Source organism: Rhinoderma darwinii, chromosome 9 (genome assembly GCF_050947455.1).
Source record: "Rhinoderma darwinii isolate aRhiDar2 chromosome 9, aRhiDar2.hap1, whole genome shotgun sequence".
Taxonomy (NCBI): domain Eukaryota; kingdom Metazoa; phylum Chordata; class Amphibia; order Anura; family Rhinodermatidae; genus Rhinoderma; species Rhinoderma darwinii.
The window spans coordinates 64801636-64821868 of NC_134695.1; the positions used below are offsets into that span (position 1 = coordinate 64801636).

General features: G+C 42.7%; 1 protein-coding gene across 1 annotated transcript in view; it reads left to right on the forward strand.

The window, feature by feature from the left end:
- The window catches only part of PDHX (pyruvate dehydrogenase complex component X), a 75417-nt gene that overhangs the window by 9922 nt on the left and 45262 nt on the right, over window positions 1-20233 (forward strand). The window contains exons 2-3 of the mRNA XM_075838008.1: window positions 1534-1617; window positions 5492-5592. Of these exons, the coding sequence (XP_075694123.1) occupies window positions 1534-1617; window positions 5492-5592 (185 nt within the window). The remainder of the gene's footprint in view (window positions 1-1533; window positions 1618-5491; window positions 5593-20233) is intronic.

Consider the following 20233-nt stretch of genomic DNA (forward strand, 5'->3'; position numbering starts at 1 on the left):
TGTGTGTGTGTGTGTACGATTTCCCTAATATACTTTTATTGTGAGTATCCAGTTCTAAGAAATAAAGCTTCTTCATTGTATTACGAAAAGTAATAAAATTTTCCAATATACTTTCTGTTACAATTTCTCACAGTTTTCAAGGTATAAGCTTTCAGTCACTGAATGGAAACCTTCATAGTTTACTTCCAGGGGATAAATTCTGTCCTGGTCATGTGATCACACAGGTGATACGCTCCTTACAGTACGGTCAGCAGAGCTCCCTCTTGTAGTGCGTACATTCCTACCGTATACGCTAAAGTATGACCCCAATGGAAGCATCTTTATGCCATAGACTTTCATATATCACACATCGACTCCCATTGCATAATACATATACTTTTATTTTTTTTGTCCGCCTGTATGTGAAAAGGACAGTATTTTGGTGTACGATGGGCCTATCACACCCTGTGTTTGCAGTATACGCCGGGAGCATTTATTGATGCCCTCCTCCCTTCCCCTGAATGTGCACAAAAAAGAAGTGTGAACATACCCCACAAGCAGTGACAAGGACTGAACGCGCTATAGAGATCTTTTCATCTTCTCTCATGTATCCGTGTCATATCAGAGGATGATGCTGACTGGATTTCCCATTGTAGGTGCTTCTTTGATCGTCTGGACCCCTGCGAGACTTGTATGAATAGATATATAAGTGTGTATGAATAGCTATATATAAGTGTGTATGAATAGCTATATATAAGTGTGTATGAATAGCTATATATAAGTGTGTATGAATAGATATATAAGTGTGTGTGTATGAATAGATATATAAGTGTGTATGAATAGATATATAAGTGTGTATGAATAGATATATAAGTGTGTATGAATAGCTATATATAAGTGTGTATGAATAGATATACAAGTGTGTATGAATAGATATATAAGTGTGTATGAATAGCTATATATAAGTGTGTATGAATAGATATACAAGTGTGTATGAATAGATATACAAGTGTGTATGAATAGATATATAAGTGTGTATGAATAGCTATATATAAGTGTGTATGAATAGATATATAAGTGTGTATGAATAGATATATAAGTGTGTATGAATAGATATATAAGTGTGTATGAATAGCTATATATAAGTGTGTATGAATAGATATATAAGTGTGTATGAATAGATATATAAGTGTGTATGAATAGATATATAAGTGTGTATGAATAGATATATAAGTGTGTATGAATAGATATATAAGTGTGTATGAATAGATATATAAGTGTGTATGAATAGATATATAAGTGTGTATGAATAGATATATAAGTGTGTATGAATAGCTATATATAAGTGTGTATGAATAGCTATATATAAGTGTGTATGAATAGCTATATATATGTGTGTATGAATAGATATATATGTGTGTATGAATAGATATATATGTGTGTATGAATAGATATATAAGTGTGTATGAATTTATTGTTCTAAAGCCCCTCCAGGCAGAGGATCGTCAGGGTGAAAGTTGATGCATTTTCTGATGACCTCCATCTGTATTACAGGGGCGCCATCCGTCCAGGTCTGTATGCCAGCGCTATCTCCCACCATGGAGGAAGGAAACATTGTGAAATGGCTGAAGAAGGAAGGTGAGAAGTAACACGAATATGTCCGTCTCGGCTTCTGGGACTATCCATAGAATTGTCTGACAAAATGTGTATAAGGCTATGTTCACACAGAGTTTTCTGACGCGGAAACCGCGCCGCAAAACTCGTCAAAAATGGCCCGATAATGCCTCCCGTTGATTTCAATGGGAGGCGGGGGCGGTTTTCTCCCACGAGCGGTAAAACCGCCTCGTGGGAGAAAGAAGGGACATGCCCTATCTTCGGGCGTTTACGCCTCTGACCTCCCATTGATTTCAATGGGAGGCAGAAAAAGCGTATTTCGCAGAGCTTTATGCCCGCGGCGCTCAATGGCCTCGGGCGAAAAAACGCCGCAAAAATCGGCGTTCAGGGAGAGGAAAATATGCCTCAAACTTCCAAACGGACTTTTAAGGCAGAAATTCCGCCTGCAAAAAACTCAGTGTGAACATAGCCTAATCGTGGAAAAGAACGGTGTTCCAATTTGTTTTCATTTTATGTTTTTATATATGCGCATATTTTAGCTATTTATGTGCGCTAATGGTACTTATTCATGAAGAATTTTGTCTTTCTGTGGTGGTGGGGGGCAGCCATCTCTCTGCACGACATACCCAGGTACTATACGGCACAGACAGGGCGTAGGAGAGTAGGGACGTGAGCTGACCCCGTCTCTTGTGCTGGAGCCGTTCTAGCTGTGAACTGCACGTGCTCCGTGGCATGCGCAGTTCACAGCGAGCCTGCAGAGGAGCTCTCTTCTAGGGGGAACACCGGTGCCATATTCTTGAAGAGCGGAAGCCGCTTCCGACACGGCTATCATGATTGCACAGTGGTGGGCGATTTGAAGACACCCTCTCCCGGCTTATAGCCAAAAAATGGGAGGCGTATTGAGTTTGGTCAGAAAAAAAATAATACACCCAAAAAATATAAAATAAAAATAAATAACTTCATAAAAAAAAAATTACCAACACATTCCCTTTTAAAGGTGCATTCATCTGCGGCGGTAATGATGGCCGCTGGGAATAAAAAAAAAAAGCAAAAAGCTTTGCAATATTCTTACCCCGCCGACCAGTCCTGGACATTCCCCCAGCCTTTTCCAATGTGACGGCAACTGACCACGTCCTGCAATATCAGCCACGAATGTCACATAACTAAATACGTCACGGCACCCCACTATTACTAGGAGCAAGAGGAGCATCTCTGAAAGGAAGTATATTGCAAAGTCTGTTTTTGTTTTTTTCATTTTGAGCAGGTTACAACCGTTTCAAAAAAGCCAGACAACCCCAATATATGGTCATGAACCCCTAGAATTGTAAGGCTGAATTCACTGTAAGCTTCGCCCTTCTTTTCTTGCTGTCATCATGTCATGAAATGTTCTACAACTTCCTAATATACTTATTTCAATTCCCTAAGATCTCTGCCTGCTTTCAGTGAATGAGAACACTTGTTTACATCCAAAGGGGATGAACCTATACAGATATAGTACTTCTCACAGCTGAGCATTTGCTACTATTGTATCCAGTCTAGGAAATTCTCTTTTTATAGTTTAAAGGGTAACTAAACTGTAAAAAAAAAACTTTTGACATGTCTTAGTGACGTTTCAGAAGTTTTGTTCAGTGGGGTACGGTTCACTGAGACCTCCATCGATCGATCAAGTGGAACGGCGGAAGCGCTCATGGGAGTGCCGTGCCGCTTTGTTTCTGATCGGCTTTCCTGTAAAAGCTGAGTGAGCAGTGTACGGACTCGCAGACTTTCTATTCATCCCGTACACCGCTTGCTTGGCTTTAAAGCCAATCAGAAAAGCAGCGGCACAGTGCTGACCCGAACGATTCTGCCGCTTCGTTTTATCGATCGATAGAAGTCTCAGTGCTCGGACCCCCACCAATCAAAACTTATGACCTGTCTCTTTGACATGTCACCATGAAATGTCAAAAGTTTTTTTGAAAGTATCGTTCCCCCTTATTACAATGTATCAGCCTGAAAATCAGACGGTTTAGCTCATAGGGAATTGTCTAGACTGGATACAATTGTAGCAAGCCCTCAGCTGTGAGAAGTATTAGGTTTGCACAAGTTTTCATCCTATAGATGTAAACCAGAGACCTTGAAAAATAATGCTGAATTTAACTTTTTATTATACATTGACTTAAAGGGGTTTTTACCATAATCCTTATTTATCACCGATCCCGTGACCGGGCTTACCTTGCCGTTCCTGGGAGCCCCATAGGAATGGAGCGGTAGTGCGCAGGCTCAGCCACGACTCCATCCATTTCTATGTGGCTGCCGAAAGATAGCAAGATTTGATAGCATAAAAATGAATAAAGCGGTGGTCGAGCCTGCGCACTACCGCTCCATTCCTATGGGGCTCCCAGGAACGGCAAGGCAAGCCGGGTCTCGGGATCGGTGGGCGTCCTGTGGATCGGTGATAAATAATGGTTATGGGAAAACCCTGTTAAGCTTTAATAAAACAATACTGGGGAACACTTTTTAAATGTGGGACATGGGAATCCAGGTTTAGTGTTTGAAATGGACAATTCTAGCAGATTGTAAGGCTAGGACATTGTGGGCGACTGTGTGTGTATGTGGAGCCTAAGTGTAGGGGAGAACAAGGTATTTTTATGGGTGTGGGCTTTATCTGATATAAATGGCACTCTTCCCAAAATGTGCCCTGGTATAGTGTCACAGGCGCCTGTTTAACGCATAGACCGTGAGCTTTACAATAGCTTTTCATGACGTATATGTTAAACCAACGCCATTCTAGCCTATGGGTGATGAATTCCTGCCTAACCGTGGCATCCATCACCCATAGGCCCTGTTCACACTGAGTTTTTTTGCAGGTTGAAAATTGTGCCTCAAAATTCCGTCTGAAATTTTGAGGCAGATTTTTATCTGCCTGCACGTCGTTTGCCGCTTTTTTCGCCTGCGGTCATTGATCACCACGGGCAGAAACGCAGCGAAAAATGCTTTCTCTACCTCCCATTGTCAATGGGAGGTCAGAGACTTAAACGCCCCAAAGATAGGGCATGTCGCTTCTTTTTCCCGCGAGCCGGTTTTACGGCTCGCAGGAAAAAAACACCCCTGCCTCCCATTGAAATCAATAGAAGGCGTTTTTGGACGTTTTTTTGCCGTGTTTTCCGACGCGGTTTTCGCATCAAATAAGTCAGTGTGAAGAGGGCCATAGGTTTTTGTAGCATCCGTTTAATGTTTGTCATGAAAATCTCTCGTGACGTAAGCGTTAAACAGATGCAATATTAGTCTTTGGATTTGATGCCACTGTCAGCTTTACTATATACGTGTGAACATTCCTGCAGTCCTATGTAAAATCACAGTAATCTCATAATGAGATCTGACAGATAAAGCCAACACAGCTCTTCTATTGGTTTAGCATGTATGGCTGTGTGCACAACCAGCAGGGGGCACTGTAACATAAAGCAATTAGGATGCTCTTGTTTTGACAATTTTTTTTTCTAAGTACATTTTTAACCCACTCTACTCAGGCTTTTGCTTTACACAACGGCCTCGCACTGGAAGATGCAGCTGTCTAGTTGTCTGGGATCAATAGTGAATAAATCTACATCGAGTTGCGTTAAATGAGAATTCCGATTTATATGCCATTAATTGTCTGTGGACAACCTGTGCCGTGCTGGGTGACGACCTGTGCCGTGCTGGGTGACGACCTGTGCCGTGCTGGGTGACGACCTGTGCCGTGCTGGGTGACGACCTGTGCCGTGCTGGGTGACGACCTGTGCCGTGCTGGGTGACGACCTGTGCAGCTGCTGTGTTTTGCCTCCATTACTTCGCACTCGGGGCGGTTTAATTATTTTTTTCTATTTTGTTTAGAAAATGCGGTCACATTAATATTAGTTTGTACCGATTCATTTTTTGGCAGGTGAGATGGTGAATGCAGGAGATGCCTTGTGTGAAATTGAGACCGATAAAGCTGTGGTTATTATGGAATCTAGTGATGATGGAATTCTAGCTAAAATTATGGTAAGAGTCCCCTGTATTTTAAAGGGGTTAAAAAAATTTTTTTGTTCGAAGTGTTCCCCAGAAAATCGACAGATCACAGGGTGTCCTGCTAATTTAACCCCTAGCGATCAGCTGTAACCTTCAGGCGAACCTTTCAGGAAGTGTTTAAGTCCCTTGCAGCGCCACCACCGGTTGAAACAAAGCATTACACAGTTCTCATGGAAATAAGTCCGCTAGCCGTGTAATGCATGGACGTACTGGGTCCTCCAGATTAGAGACGCTCTTTGTAACAGCCCTGGCTAATAGACGAGGGTCCTGATTGGGAGACACCCCCGCTCTTACTATTGACACCAGATAGTTAATACCACTATTAGCCCAACTCCCCCCCACTATGTTTATTTTGGCTGGGTATAAGTGGCTGCCTGACACATCTTTCATCGCTTATCTCTTGGAGGAACAAAGGCCTGGACATTCCCCAACAATAGAACTTTTTGCCATGCTTCATAGACATTATATTGTTGTAGGATCCCGTTATAATCTGCCTGGTTTAATCTAATGTCTATGGGCAGCTTTGAGCCTTGCCTACTCTGCCGTTTCTTTCCCGTGAATACTTCTCAAGCTTTGTCATCTCGCTTTGTTGACTTTGAGTGTGAAATTGCTCTGCACCGCCGTGTTAGCTCTACTAGGTATTGGCAAGCATCACAGTAGACCAGGGCCTGCAACCTTCACACTCCTGCTGTTTTGAAACTACAATTCCCAGCATGCCCTGAAAGCTTTTGCCTGGAATAATAAAGCCTTTGTCTGTCAGAACGTGCTGGGATTTGTAGTTCTCATCCGCTGGAGTGCCTAAGTTTGCTGACACTTGCAGTTGACCATTTGGAGACTCGAACTGCACCTTTGAGACCTTTTCAAATTTACACATCGTAAAGTCTAATATTGGAGTATCACATAGGGCAAAATCTAAAATAACATTGTGTAGCGGCCCGGTCTGCAATACACCCCAGTCCTTACAGCATGAAGAAGTTACTACCGGCTGGAAGGGGAACGTGGATTATGTGGCTTGTGCTATCTGCATAGTAACACATTTAAGCCCTGTCACTGGTGTAAAGAGTCCTTCAGCTCTTGCCCGTATCCTCATCCCGGTTATGTCTAGAGGCCGGCGTTCTGTTATCCAGCATCAACATAATGCTCCAATCTGCGTGATATAGAACCATTTAAATCCCATTCCGCACACACGAGCCAGCTCAATACTATCGACGCTGTCCGTAAACCCCTTACTGCCTTCATAGTGATGATATATTGTCCTGCTTAACCAGGAATAGCTGCGGGAGGAATGTGTAATGAGTCGCGGGGAGGGGTGTGTATATACGGCAATAGACAACAATTCTTTATAATCCATGAGATAAAAGTTGGGGCGGCCATTGTTGAGACTGAGTCTATGAATTTGGTTGCGGTTTGGGTTGTTATAGCGATGCTGTTTACTTGCTGTATGCAGTTGTATATGTCTGCCATTGACTGTAAGCCTAGGGGTCCCCAGCGACACGGGGTCTTCCGTGAGTCATTAGGATGGATCCCTACACTGTCTGATACTGATTAGACAGTGTATAGGGACACACCCCATTGACAAGGGGAATGGTAACATGGAGTTGTCAATTTATTCATACATTTCCAGGAGGAACAACAGAGGAACGCCACAGCGCAGAGTTTTAAGGAAAGATACTCCAGAATTGGTATTTGATGGGAAACACGAGAATTTACTAAAACAGACCTGTCAGGTGATCCTATGAATGTCTATTAATCCAGAATTTTTGGTATTCCAGCACCAATCAAATCCCAGCAATACCGGATTAAAGGAATTAAACAAAAAATGGTGGTATGGCGGTCCCATAGTTTTCTGTGTCGCAATATAGCAGCTGCTCTTGACCTGATTTGAGGTCTGAATGGCGGGTGGTGCATTGAAGACGCTGTATACCCTGCCCTCGGCCTCCTGACACAATAAATTGGACATTACCAGGCACAGGGGTGCATTGATATATATGGTGACGGGGTGCAGAAAAATAATGGTGTTTTTTTTTCCTCATAAACCAGATATTTCCTTATGCGGGAGAGGCCTGCTACTTCATTATTCATGAGGACGTATCCGGTCACGTTGCGCTGTTTGTAAACACCTCGGCGTTTGTAGTAGGAGGGTATGAGGAATCCTCGCTATGTTCGGATCATGTGACCTCCCTGTCCTTGGCACTGGGAATCCTGAGCGATTTCCCTTGGGATGGGAGGCACTCGTCCTGTTGTTTGACACTTGGTGAAATATTTATTGCAAAGGCTTAACATTGCCGCTGTGTGCGTGCGTCCAGGGTGTAAATTTGAGATGTAAATGGGAGCCAGGAAAAAATATGTCCTGATCTATTCTTGCATTTATTTTATTTTTTTTTAAATTTGGAGAATTTCTTCTATTATTTTTCGTATTTATTGTTGAACTTTTACCTTTGGGATAATAGCATTAATCCAGCACAATGCTCTTGAAATGTAACTGATAATCTGGCACTGTGCTCCTTCCCTCGCGGGGTCCTGGTATCGGAGGCTTTAGTACATTGGGTTGGCAGTGACAATGACACATCGATGTGTTGGGTCCGCAGCCCCTCATGTCAGGGAACAGCCGGTACATTTACTGTCTGTATCACGCTATGTCTTTTTGTCTATATATTTATCTATCTCAACTTTTGATAATTCGCTTTGGTGGCCCGGATCATATACCACCAACGCAGAAGCTGATCACAGGATGTCCTGCTGTTGAGACCCCTAGCAATTCGCTTTAATCGGTGGGGGGAACATGACATTAAGGGGACGTCCACATGTAAACACTGCAGGATTTCCCATCGGAATTTCTATGTGGAAATTTCGCAAGAGTAATTGACGCGCTGCAGATTGAGAATCCGCACCACAGGTCCATTTTCCGCGCTTCTTCTTTTCTGCAATTTTTTGTTTGCAGCGCGTTTGGGGCGGGGGGGGGGGGGGGGGGGAGAGATTTGTTGAAATCTCATCCACTTTGCTGCTGCTGTATTTCTGCACCGACAATTAGGACGGAAATTCTGCATTGTTTACGTTACGTGTGGACATACCCGAAGTGTTCAATTCTCCTACAAACCCCCCACAGAGAAACAGGAGCATTACATAGTTCTCATTACAACCCATGATCTGTCCGGGTCCTCCAGACGCTCTTTGTAGCCATTTTCTACTCTGTCCAAAGTCCTAAATGGGGGTGTCCCCTTTATTAACGATGCTTTCCTGACTATTTGAAGTCTCTTGGAGGAAGAGGAGATACAGGAATAACCTTTTTCAGTGGGATAATTCTATAATATACAACACTTGTCGTCATGGTCCGTGGCTGTAGGATGGCTATGGGCAGTTTGGATGTCCCCTAGTGGCCAGGCTTTACGTATGAGATGGTAAGGCCCCATGCACACGACCGTATATTTTATCCGTAATTACGGAAGCGTTGCTATGCGACGCCAGGGGATTACCCTATATTCCGCCCTGTTTTATTTGTGGATCCGTAAATATGGATTTACGGACACCCTTCCGTATATGCGGATGATTTACGGATGACTACGGATCAGTATTTACGGATGGATGAAGAATACGGTGCATGGGGCCGAGCCGGTACTGGGTTTGGTGTATCTGCTTATGTCTGTGGATTAACGATATTTCCTCCATTATAAGCAGATGGGATATAGAATATATCTCGCCCTTGGCTTTACACTGACGTCCTCTTTTTTTTAATACATGGTTCCCCCATTTCTATAATTCATGTCCCGTTCCCAGCTCTGTAATGAAAGCAACGGATCATATTCGGTTCTCTCACATTTATTCATATTGTGCTGAAGATCCTACGATCAGTCTTCTGTATAAACCTTTTAAAAATGCATGTCCTTTATTGAATTATTAAAGTGCATTTCCATCCCGATATTAAAGCTGTAAATGTTCCTCCTCGCACTATTTCAATTGTTCAAGCAGCAGTTTGTTCTCCAGAGCTGCTCTTCCTACTGTAACTGGAGACAGGAAGTTGCAACCATAGGCAGTCGGTTTTGATTTATGGAGCGGAGTCTTCTGGTCGCCTACCTTCATGTCTACACAGATACTTCCCTGCACTCTCCTCCCCCTCTCCACTCTGTGTCTGTCAGTCTTGCGTATTTTAAAGGGGGTTCTCCCATGATTAAAGGGGTCTTCCGGGACCTAAACATTAATGGCCTAATCCTTAGTATAGTTCATCAATATTTGATTGGTGGAGCTCTGCCCATAGGGACCCCTATCGATAAGCTCAATGAAGGGGCCATGGTGCTCCTGCATTACTGAGCTGCAGTACCAGGCACAGCCACATTCACATGTACCGGGATACATCCAGTACAAGTACCAGGCACCGCCGCCCCCATGGATGATCTGCTGATGGGGGGAATGATCTGTCAGGTACACCAAGAAGTGCAATCTCATCTTCTTGTGAAAGTAAAATGTAGAATTGCGATCCCTTACAACACTCGGGGGGAGTTCAGGGGGCCGGCCAGTGGGAGCTTTACCCTAGCTAAGTATCATTAGGGTATCTCATAGAACCCTTATAATTACATAGTCTTACCACTGTGCACTTGATAAGAAAAAAACTGCTATAATGTCCACATAACAGCCCACATGCACCCTGAGATATAGATAGAGAGATATATATATATATATGTGTGTGTGTGTGTAATTTGTATATTTGTATATTTTGCTATTGTAACTTCAGGGGCATCTTTGGTAGAAACCTTCAAAAATGTTAAATACCATTGAGCCGTCAGTCCATTTGTCACGCGCTCACAAGTGGTTAATAATAATAATCCGGATCCCAGTTGCCGCACCACTTCAACATCAATTTGCGCATTTATGATTCAGGGCTGACGTAAACCTCGCAGAGCGGTATTGAAATGTTTTGTGCTTTTTGTTGCTATTTGCAGATGTATTTCTATTATTTAAATTGCTGCCTCGCCCCCCACAATTTATTTTAATTTCTCATATCTGTCATGTTATTCCTGTACCGTGTGACATGTTTTGTGAGGCTAAGTTTTTTTCTGTACGTCTGACGTGCACATTTTGACATGAAAAAACAGTAAAAACGTGCACCACAGCGTGTACATTGATTTCTGTGGTCAGGACGGACGCCCTAATGGTGTAGTTTGTACATACGTTTTGTGCGTTTACGTTCTATCATTTATTTTTTTAATTTTTTCATGTCCTGAATCTTTTCAGTAGTTCTCCAAAACGTGTACCACAAGTGTACATTTTATTTGGATTGAAGTCAATGACGACGTATGCAATTTTAAACCCTATGGTTGCATATGTAAAACGTATACGGTTTTGTCACCATATATGGGAAATCTTTGACTTTAAAAAGTTTGATTTGGCTCAAGAACAAAAAAAAGTATACGTTCTTAGAGGGAAGAACGGACACAAACGTAAGCGTATGCTACAAATGCATACATTTTTGTAACTTTAAAAACTTCTATGTTGCCGTATACCACGAACGTGTGCACAAAACGAGATGTGGACTTAGCCATACTCTCATACTTTTATTTACCATTGAATTTGCTTTATCTGAATCTTTATTCTGTGGTATAGACTGAGGACGATAAACACTGCTGGATTCTAAGGGCCTGTTCACATTAGCGTTTAGTTTCCGTTGGAAAGGTCTGACCGACCCCATCGTCGGAGGAACCCATCAACGGAAATCATAGCTTCCGTTTGCATTACCATTGATTTAAATGGTAATGCTTCCGTTGCAAATGGTTTCCGTTTGTCTCCGTTGTGTAAAGTTTTCCGTTTTTTCGCCAGAATTAATAGCGTAGTCGACTGCGCTATTGCTTCCGCCAAAGAAACGGAAACCTTTACGGAACGGAGACAAATGGAAACCATAAAAGACATACATGCTATGTCATAAAATTGGAATAAAAGCTACGCGTTACTACCCTAAACCAGGGTCTTCCTCAGGCTTGAAAAGGTTATCATAACACTTATCTGATCGTCTGGCATGTGGACCAGGAAAGAGGAGGCATAGGAACATCTGCAACATGTTGGCGCTGGTATGCGAATACGGACATTTCAGCGTACCATAGGAGGTCTGTAGTAATAATAAAGGCTTCTGCGAGGGGACTTAATAGATAAAGAATTTTAAGCGGATCCCCTTATGTATATTAAGGACCAGCCGGACCACCCAACTGTCCAATAGTCTGTGATATTGAATAATCCAGCTTCCCCCCCCCCCCCCCGAGATGCCAGAATAAATATATTTTTACTGTACATCGCATTATTTATCTTGTACGGATCTTGTGTGATAACCACCTGTATTATACTCCAGAGCTGTATTCACAATTTTGCTGATTGTCTACAAGCGTCTAATAACAAACATGGCTTTGCAGAACTTCTATAATACAGGGGGCCCTAACAGAGCCTCCAACGCAGATGTGAACCGGGCCTTAGTTCACGGGTTTCCTCCCATAGGAATTTAGACTGTGTGCCCCGCTGTACAGCGCCGTAACATATGTTGGCGCTATATAAGCAAAATAACGATCTCTGAGTTCAGGTTTGTACAGACAAGTGTCGCGGCATAGCTGATCTTTCTATAAATACTTGGGCAACAATGAGTTACCAACATTTTCATGAACAGAAGACGTGCGCATTATGTTATTTCCAACACCTTCACAAAGTGGAAACGGCGATTTTCATTTTTTTCTTTTTCAAGCCGGGATGTTTTTTATTATGTGTGGGTTGTTTTTGTTTTGTGTGAATAGATTTGACGTATAATTTTGTTGAGAAAAATCTAGACTGGTCTAGCAAATGCAAGAGATATAGTTGCAGAATGCTAAAACAAGATGCCCCCCTACTGTGGGTAGGGCTAATGCCCACCACTCTACCTGCACAGTCATAGTGAATCCATGTATTACTGTATTAGAAGCAATCCTTCCAGGAAGAATACCTCCATAACATGGCTTCCAAGAATGGTTCTTAGGGATTCACGCTGCCGCTGTGGCGCAATGATGACCCATGAGTCTCGCCAACGGCTAGAGGGTTGGGTATAGTACATTTTGTAATGGCCCTTGAGCTGTGTTAGCAGGACATGATTAGGACGTGTTTTGAACATCTAGGTGAAAACTGTAAGGCCCTGTTCACACGGCAGAGTTTTCACACGGATTCCAAAGTATTTTTCCCGTCGGAATTGGCGTGAAACACACTTGTAAAAAGCCTCTTATTGTCTTCAATGGGAAAGCGACCTGTTTGTTTATATGGGACATAATCTTCAGCAGGTGGAATTGTAATTTGCCTCACTTAGGAAATAAAAAAAATTACATGTCATTCCATACACTGTTTCTGTGGCGTATTTCGTCATCAAAACGGCGTCGGGCAGCCACGTGCAGATTATCCATATTGAGTGGCGCTAATTTAGTGCTGGTTTTACTAAAAAAACACTATAGAAACCTCCAATTTCTGCTACGGATTCTCGGACATTTCCATGAGGAAAAATCTGTGGTGTGAACATAGCCTGGAGGACTCTGCAGATCCGCTCTCTGATCGATGGTTATACTAGTGGTCAGACTTCTACCGATCAGACATTTGTGTTCTGTCCAATGGGAAACCTCCTTTAACATAAACAGGACTCCCAGACATGGTAATAGGAGTGGAAGGGGAGAGAAGCGAAGGTACGATGTATGTGTACTGCTGTAAACAGGTGGGTGACTGGGTGACCAGAATACTCTGCTCCATAACTTAAAAATGTCTGCCTCTTCCTACTTTCTGTCTCCAGGTATAATAGAGGGCAGCTCTGGAGAACAAACTGCTGCTCTAACATGTCAAATAGTGTGAAGAAGGGGAACGGTCCCTGTACACTGCCACGGTCACTCTATTAAAGTCTATGGAAGTTACAGAACACAGCCTTACAGCTCCCATAGACTTTAATGGAGAGTGACCACTAATGTACTATCACATATCCCCGGGAATTGGGGACTCAGAACTTATTTGTGGTACCAGTGAAGGTCCCAACATTCAGACCCCCACCAATTGGGAAAACCCTTTTAGCTTTGTTTTATCTTCTTTTGTTTGATCTCACAGTAAATAGTTAAAATCACACGTGAAAGAGATTTGCTGCATAATATGAATACAATTTCCTTTCATATTTACATTTATTCATATGTGTACAAGCCCTTAAGAGCAACGTGATCTTCTTCCTCCACAGCTCCAAAATACTTCTTGTTTTTAGTCTACATTGTGAAAGATGCAATACATGGGCGGACTACAGATCTCAGAAATTTCGCTGGAAATAATTGTCGGATTATCAGTTTTATGGATTATTGGATGCCATCTTAAAGGGAACCTGTCACCAGCATTTCACCTATTGAACTCTCCTCACCCCTCGCTGGCCGCTGCTGTCAAAAGTTCATTGCCGTTATCCCCTCTCCTAAACTCCTCCTCCGACTGTAAATAACGGTCTGCAAACATTTTGCTCCTTTTATGGTAATAATCCGTCAGTCTCATTAGTTCCTCTTCTTATGCCCGCCCACTGCCGGAAACTGGCCCACCCTGAATGCCAAAATCTTGTCTGAGATAGTGTGCATGTGCCCATCATGTATGGTCTGACGCCCTCCTCTACTTCGTCCGTGCCTCATATCTAGTTTCTGCGCCTGTGCCACTATGGGTCCCGTTGTGGGCACGCACCAGAACAGGACATCGATGCGCAAGCGCTGGATTTCGTTTGTGCTGGGGGGAGGTGAGGAGCTGTCAATCAAAAGTAAGGAGTCCGGGTTAACGCTGAAAGACTTGAGGAATGAAGATATGACTCTTTTCGAACGAAGATGCCACTATTTTATGCTCCTAAGCATATACGGCGCGGGAACACTGAAAAACTGAATACTAAAGGTACAGAGCCGATAGGTTACATAAAAATGATTTTTCACCCACTTCAACCAGGTATTGCTGGTTTAACAGGTGAAATGCTGGTGAGATGTTCCCTTTTAAAGGAGTTGAACAGTTTAGAAAACCCATTGACATACACCCTATTAGGGAATTCTGAGTTAATAGAGGGGGGTCCTCTGGTCAGGATCCTCATCTCTTGACCAGAGTGGATGGGTTACAAGCATCTCTCGCTCTGGAGATCTTGTCCTGCATTACACAAACCTATTTATTTGAATGGACACTGTGTAATACTTAAATTTACCTGCGGAGGCTCTGCAGGAAAATGTAACACTTGCTACCAGGTTCACTTGTTAGAACAACTCGGTATTGTCCAAAGTAAAGAACCTCTTTAAGCTGTTCCTTGGCAGGCGTCTGGGAAATCAAATTTCACACGCTTTCACCTAAAACCTAGCAGTGTATCAAAGAGCACTGTTTTAGGGGGTTTGTCTATGGAGAGCAGAATACAGACTATCCTAAAACAGACTCTTGACTTTTTCAGGGAACTATTGCTGCTTCTTGTACTGCAAAATATAGTGTACTTATGGGTTTGTATTATAGGCCCATATTCGACTTCATGTACAACTATGTGGTGCCTTCATGAGGCACTGTATTCTCTCCTAGAACAATATGGAGTGTGATGGAGCGTGTAGCATTAGAGGCATGCAGTAATACAGACCCTTAGATTTTTGTGCAATATGGCCATTAGGCCTCACCTGAAGCTACTGTATACTTCGGGACTCCTTTTTTTTTTTTTATTCGACAGCTAAGCTGATCGCTAGATTGAGTCCTCCTGGGTCTTTGCAGCATTCTCCACTCTTGCCAGTAGAGGGAGATGATGAGCGAGAGAGCTAGTCTACGACAACCATGTGCCCTACTATAGCCAATGGACAAGAGTTGATGGGACAAGCCTTTTAATGAATAAGATCTCCCTTGATATAGAAGCCCCTCTCCATATCCGTTCAGTTACCAGAGACGGAACGTTTATTTCTTGTAGGAAGACAACCTGTTCTACATAGAGGTCTGTCTCCCGGGATGGAGTCTCTTTAAGCCATTACATTCATTGCCGTCCTATCCCTTTACTCCAGCAGTTTATGATTTCTGTGTGTAATTGATAGGCGCTCCGTGGAGTGCAGCCAGTCTGATCGAGTTACCACAGGCGGTATTGGATAAGTTGTGTGAATTCTCAGCCGGGTGTCAGCGGGTCAATAGCCGCTATTCATCAGATCTCTTCTAGCCACAAACAGCTTGACAATCAATAGTCTAATTTTGTGTGTGTGAGATTCAGTCTGCGGATCTTCTCTCTACAGACAATCACTGCACACCGCGTTATAAGGTCCCTGAAAACAGCAGCCGGGGGCAGACCCTACTGCACGGAGACGTCGCCTCGCTAATTGTGTTATAGAATCTATTGTATGAATATTTTCCTTCGCCTCGCCCAGCGGTCAGTTCACAGCAGCTTTGTCCGAGGAACGACATGCGGTTATAATAGCGGTCGTTGTATAACGCTTAGAGGGATTCAATGCCAGCACTGGTCCCTTTAAATAGGTTTCCCATCTTGGACATTGATGTCATAACCACAGGAGAACGGGGAAGCCACCTCTCCAATCATTCTTTCATTGGATGTGGCTGCCACCTCGTCTGGTGTAAATGACCAAGATGGTAAGGAACCCCTTTAAATTAGGGCCTCTACAAGACCTCTTAATTATGCATTTTATAGATTGGCTCTTGAAAGCAAAAAAGGGGGCCGAAATTGGCACGTAAAATGGGGTTGTCCAGTTTAGAAACCCCATTTTCTCAGCAGGGGGACACATTGTGATCTTCTTATTGCCAAAAGATCCTTCTAACAAGTAGGGTTTGTCCAAAGCGAAGAACCCTTTTAATTCTGGTGACTTCATTAGTGTCAGTGCATCAGTAATAGAAAGACATGATAGAGAGGGGTCCGCGGCTCAAGACCTCCTCTATGTGCCAGTACAGAGATCCGCTCTATAGGAATAGCCGGTATGTAATGCTGCATTATCAATGTGTGACTGGCCATGAGGCTACCCCTCTAGAGGGCATGTGTACTTTTGTGTCCATTTTTATTTTTTTTATTGCCCCAATTCATCTACATTAAAAAAATGAAACAACTTTACGGATTGTCCAGATTTAAAACATCCTACCGTTTTGTGTCTGCAGCTTCTATGCAAATCTATGCGTGTGTGTGGTCTGATCCTGTATTCATGTGTTACTCGTTAGTTCTGTCTGTAGGTAACGCGGGATCAGACTACACATGGAGTCTATTGTAACCATGGATACATGTGTCTAAATAGGAGCTGTGTGCACAAAACGACAGCATGTTTGATTCTTTCTTTTATCTTATTTGGGATGGGTTGTGTCCTATTCGCATACTTCTGATATTTGCGGTGGGGTGAGTGTATCGAGACCATTTCCCACATATGAGTAGGATCTGTGAGGTCGTGCAGCGTCACCATGTCGCAGCCTTGTAGTCGTGACGGAGCATCGTTTGCTTTCTTGGTTTGGCTACACATGCGCCGAGCTATTTTTGGGAGCCTTGTCATCTTTGGGGGACGTATTTACAGTCGGGGTTCCAGTAAGGTTGGAACCTACAGCATGTAATTAATTTTGGCGACAAAACCCTGATGCGTATTGGTATTTGACTATTAACCTTCTTGTAAGTAGGGTAAGTGTTCAGGTCCAGTGTCCTCATAACATCGCAAAATCCTGTTGCTGAGCATTAGCTGATCTGCTGAGAACATCACATGGATAATGCAACACAAAGTATACAGGATCCCGGAAATAGAGGGCAGCAAACGTTTATAGAGAATGTCTGTGGAAAGTCTGTATCCTATCTATCTACCTACCTACCTACCTACCTATCTATCTATCTCGCTCTCTATCTCATCTCTCGCTCTCTATCAATCTCATCTCTCGCTCTCTATCTATCTCATCTCTCGCTCTCTATCTCTCTCATCTATCTCTCTCATCTATCTCTCTCTATATCTCTCTCATCTATCTCTCTCTCTATATCTCTATCTCTCTCTCTCTCTATATATATATCTCTCTAATATCTCTCTCTCACTCATATCTCTCTCTCTCTCATATCTCTCTCTCTCTCATATCTCTCTCTCTCTCATATCTCTCTCTCTCTCATATCTCTCATCTCTCTCATATCTCTCATCTATCTCATATCTCTCTCTCTCTCTCTCATATCTCTCATCTATCTCATATCTCTCATCTCTCATATATCTCTCTCTCTCTCTCATATCTCTCATCTATCTCATATCTCTCATCTATCTCATATCTCTCTCTCTCTCTCTCTCTCTCTCTCTCATATCTCTCTCTCTCTCTCTCTCTCTCTCTCTCTCATATCTCATCTATCTCATATCTCTCATCTATCTCATATCTCTCTCTCTCTCTCTCTCTCTCTCTCTCTCTCTCTCTCATATCTCATCTATCTCATATCTCTCATCTATCTCATATCTCTCTCTCTCTCTCTCTCATATCTCTCATCTATCTCATATCTCATCTATCTCATATCTATCTACTATGTTTTGGAGGTAAAACCTTGTTAGCATTTCTTTAAAACATGAATGAAGGTCAGACAATTTGTTAGAATGTAAATGGAAAAATAAGTTATTGATGAGGGGAGACTGAATGTGATGGAAAGTCCTGTTTAGTGGAGTCCTATATGAATTATCTAAGAAGCGCCATTGTAACGTCCATGTCTGTGGATTGCGGCTGTGTACGGTAGAGTCCATCATACCACACAGGAAGCCCAGCTACATACACTGTTCTGAATCTCATCACTAATAGAGCTTGTATAGTGTACTGCAGGGGTGGCCAAACGCCACTCAAGATCCCCTATGGCTGTGTCAGCACTATTATGCAACAATAGAGGCTTTTCAAAACGACAGGACAAGACCACAGTGTGTGTGGGAAAGCATCCTAACACTACACGTTTTCCACATTACCAAGGACTGATGCCATGCAGCGAGCCATGCAGCTGTGTGAGTTAAACATGGAAGAAAAAGTAAACCAGACATTTCCATTCACCGACAGTTAGCAGAGATCTTGTAGGTATTGAATTGAAACGCAAAGTAAATTATAAAGTTGACCGCTACAGCGGCCACTACTGGTGATTTGCTGTCGTTTTAATGAATGGTTGTCAATGTAATACACTTGCTAGCATCTCTCCAGCCAGGATCATAGAGGGGGTCCCAAGAGAGGAGGGACACCCCTATGGTCTCATAGGTTATATGGATAGAGGTCGTCTGGAAGAGAAATTGCCTTTTATTTTCATCCTATCTACGTTTCTGCAGTATTGTCTAGACGTATGTGCGCTGACAAATTATAGTTTATCATTGCCTTACCGTTAAATTGTATTTAGTGCATTATTTCCTTATTATTGGTAGTCATCCTATTATGCGGTCTTGGGTGTAAGATGCCACCGATATAGAACCCTTTAATGGCATCCAAATGCTTCGCACTTGTCATGTGAAATCTACAATTATGTGTCAAGCGAACGGATCTGCGATTACCCAGTGGGATTGTGTCAAGTCTGACATTTTACCAGAAAAATCTATAATTTTCATTTTGACAAGCTTTGCATTTTAAGCATTAAAGGACCCCAAAAATAGCGGCCTTCTCACGTTTTTTTTTTTCTTCTTTCTCCTTTTATCAATTGTTCGTGTGTTCATTTATCGCAATGTTTGGAAAAATTGCTTTGAGAAAAAAACTATTTTTGTATCACGGGTTAGAAAATTGCACAAAGCCTAGTTTCTCTAGAAATGCTGAAATGTTGTAGATTGTTTTGTTCGGATGATGAATGCATCAGATAAAGCACCGGGTGGATTGATTCACAGACTGTTAAAACGAATCGCTGGAATTGAAAAAAATAAAATTTTTGGGGTGCAAACCAATGAAGAATAAATATATTACAGCGCTGACCAAATAAAACTTGTGTTACTGCTCCAGTGTGATATGGACAACTCTAAAGTGCCCGTTTTGGCGGTAATATATTAGGGACCTAGATGGTAAGGAACCCCTTTAAATTAGGGCCTCTACAAGACCTCTTAATTATGCATTTTATAGATTGGCCCTTGAAAGCAAAAAAGGGGGCCGAAATTGGCACGTAAAATGGGGTTGTCCAGTTTAGAAAACCCATTTTCTCAGCAGGGGGACACATTGTGATCTTCTTATTGCCAAAAGACCCTTCTAACAAGTAGGGTTTGTCCAATGCGAAGAACCCTTTTAATTCTGGTGACTTCATTAGTGTCAGTGCATCAGTAATAGAAAGACATCATAGAGAGGGGTCTGCGGCTCAAGACCCCCTCCTCTATGTGCCATTACACCAAAAGTTTCACCATATCTGACTTTAATGTCTGTCATGTGGAGGATGTAGGATATGGGGCTAGAAGGTTTGTCTCATAATTTAGGGCAGAGGGGGGTTCCCTGTGCACAAAGCCTTCTCGGCCAGTCAGAAGTGCAGAAAGCGCTGATATGTAGTAGCAGAAAGTGCATCAAGCAAGTGTGATGTGTCGCACAATCGCTTAAGGATTGTCTACTTGGCCTTGAGTGTCGTCGAGAGGCGGCAGCCAACATTTTCTTTAATGATTTCTAGATTTTTCTCCCACTGACGACTTGTGACTTATTACTGGGCAGTGGTGAAGAGCCAATCGCTCCCAACAAGGGTTCC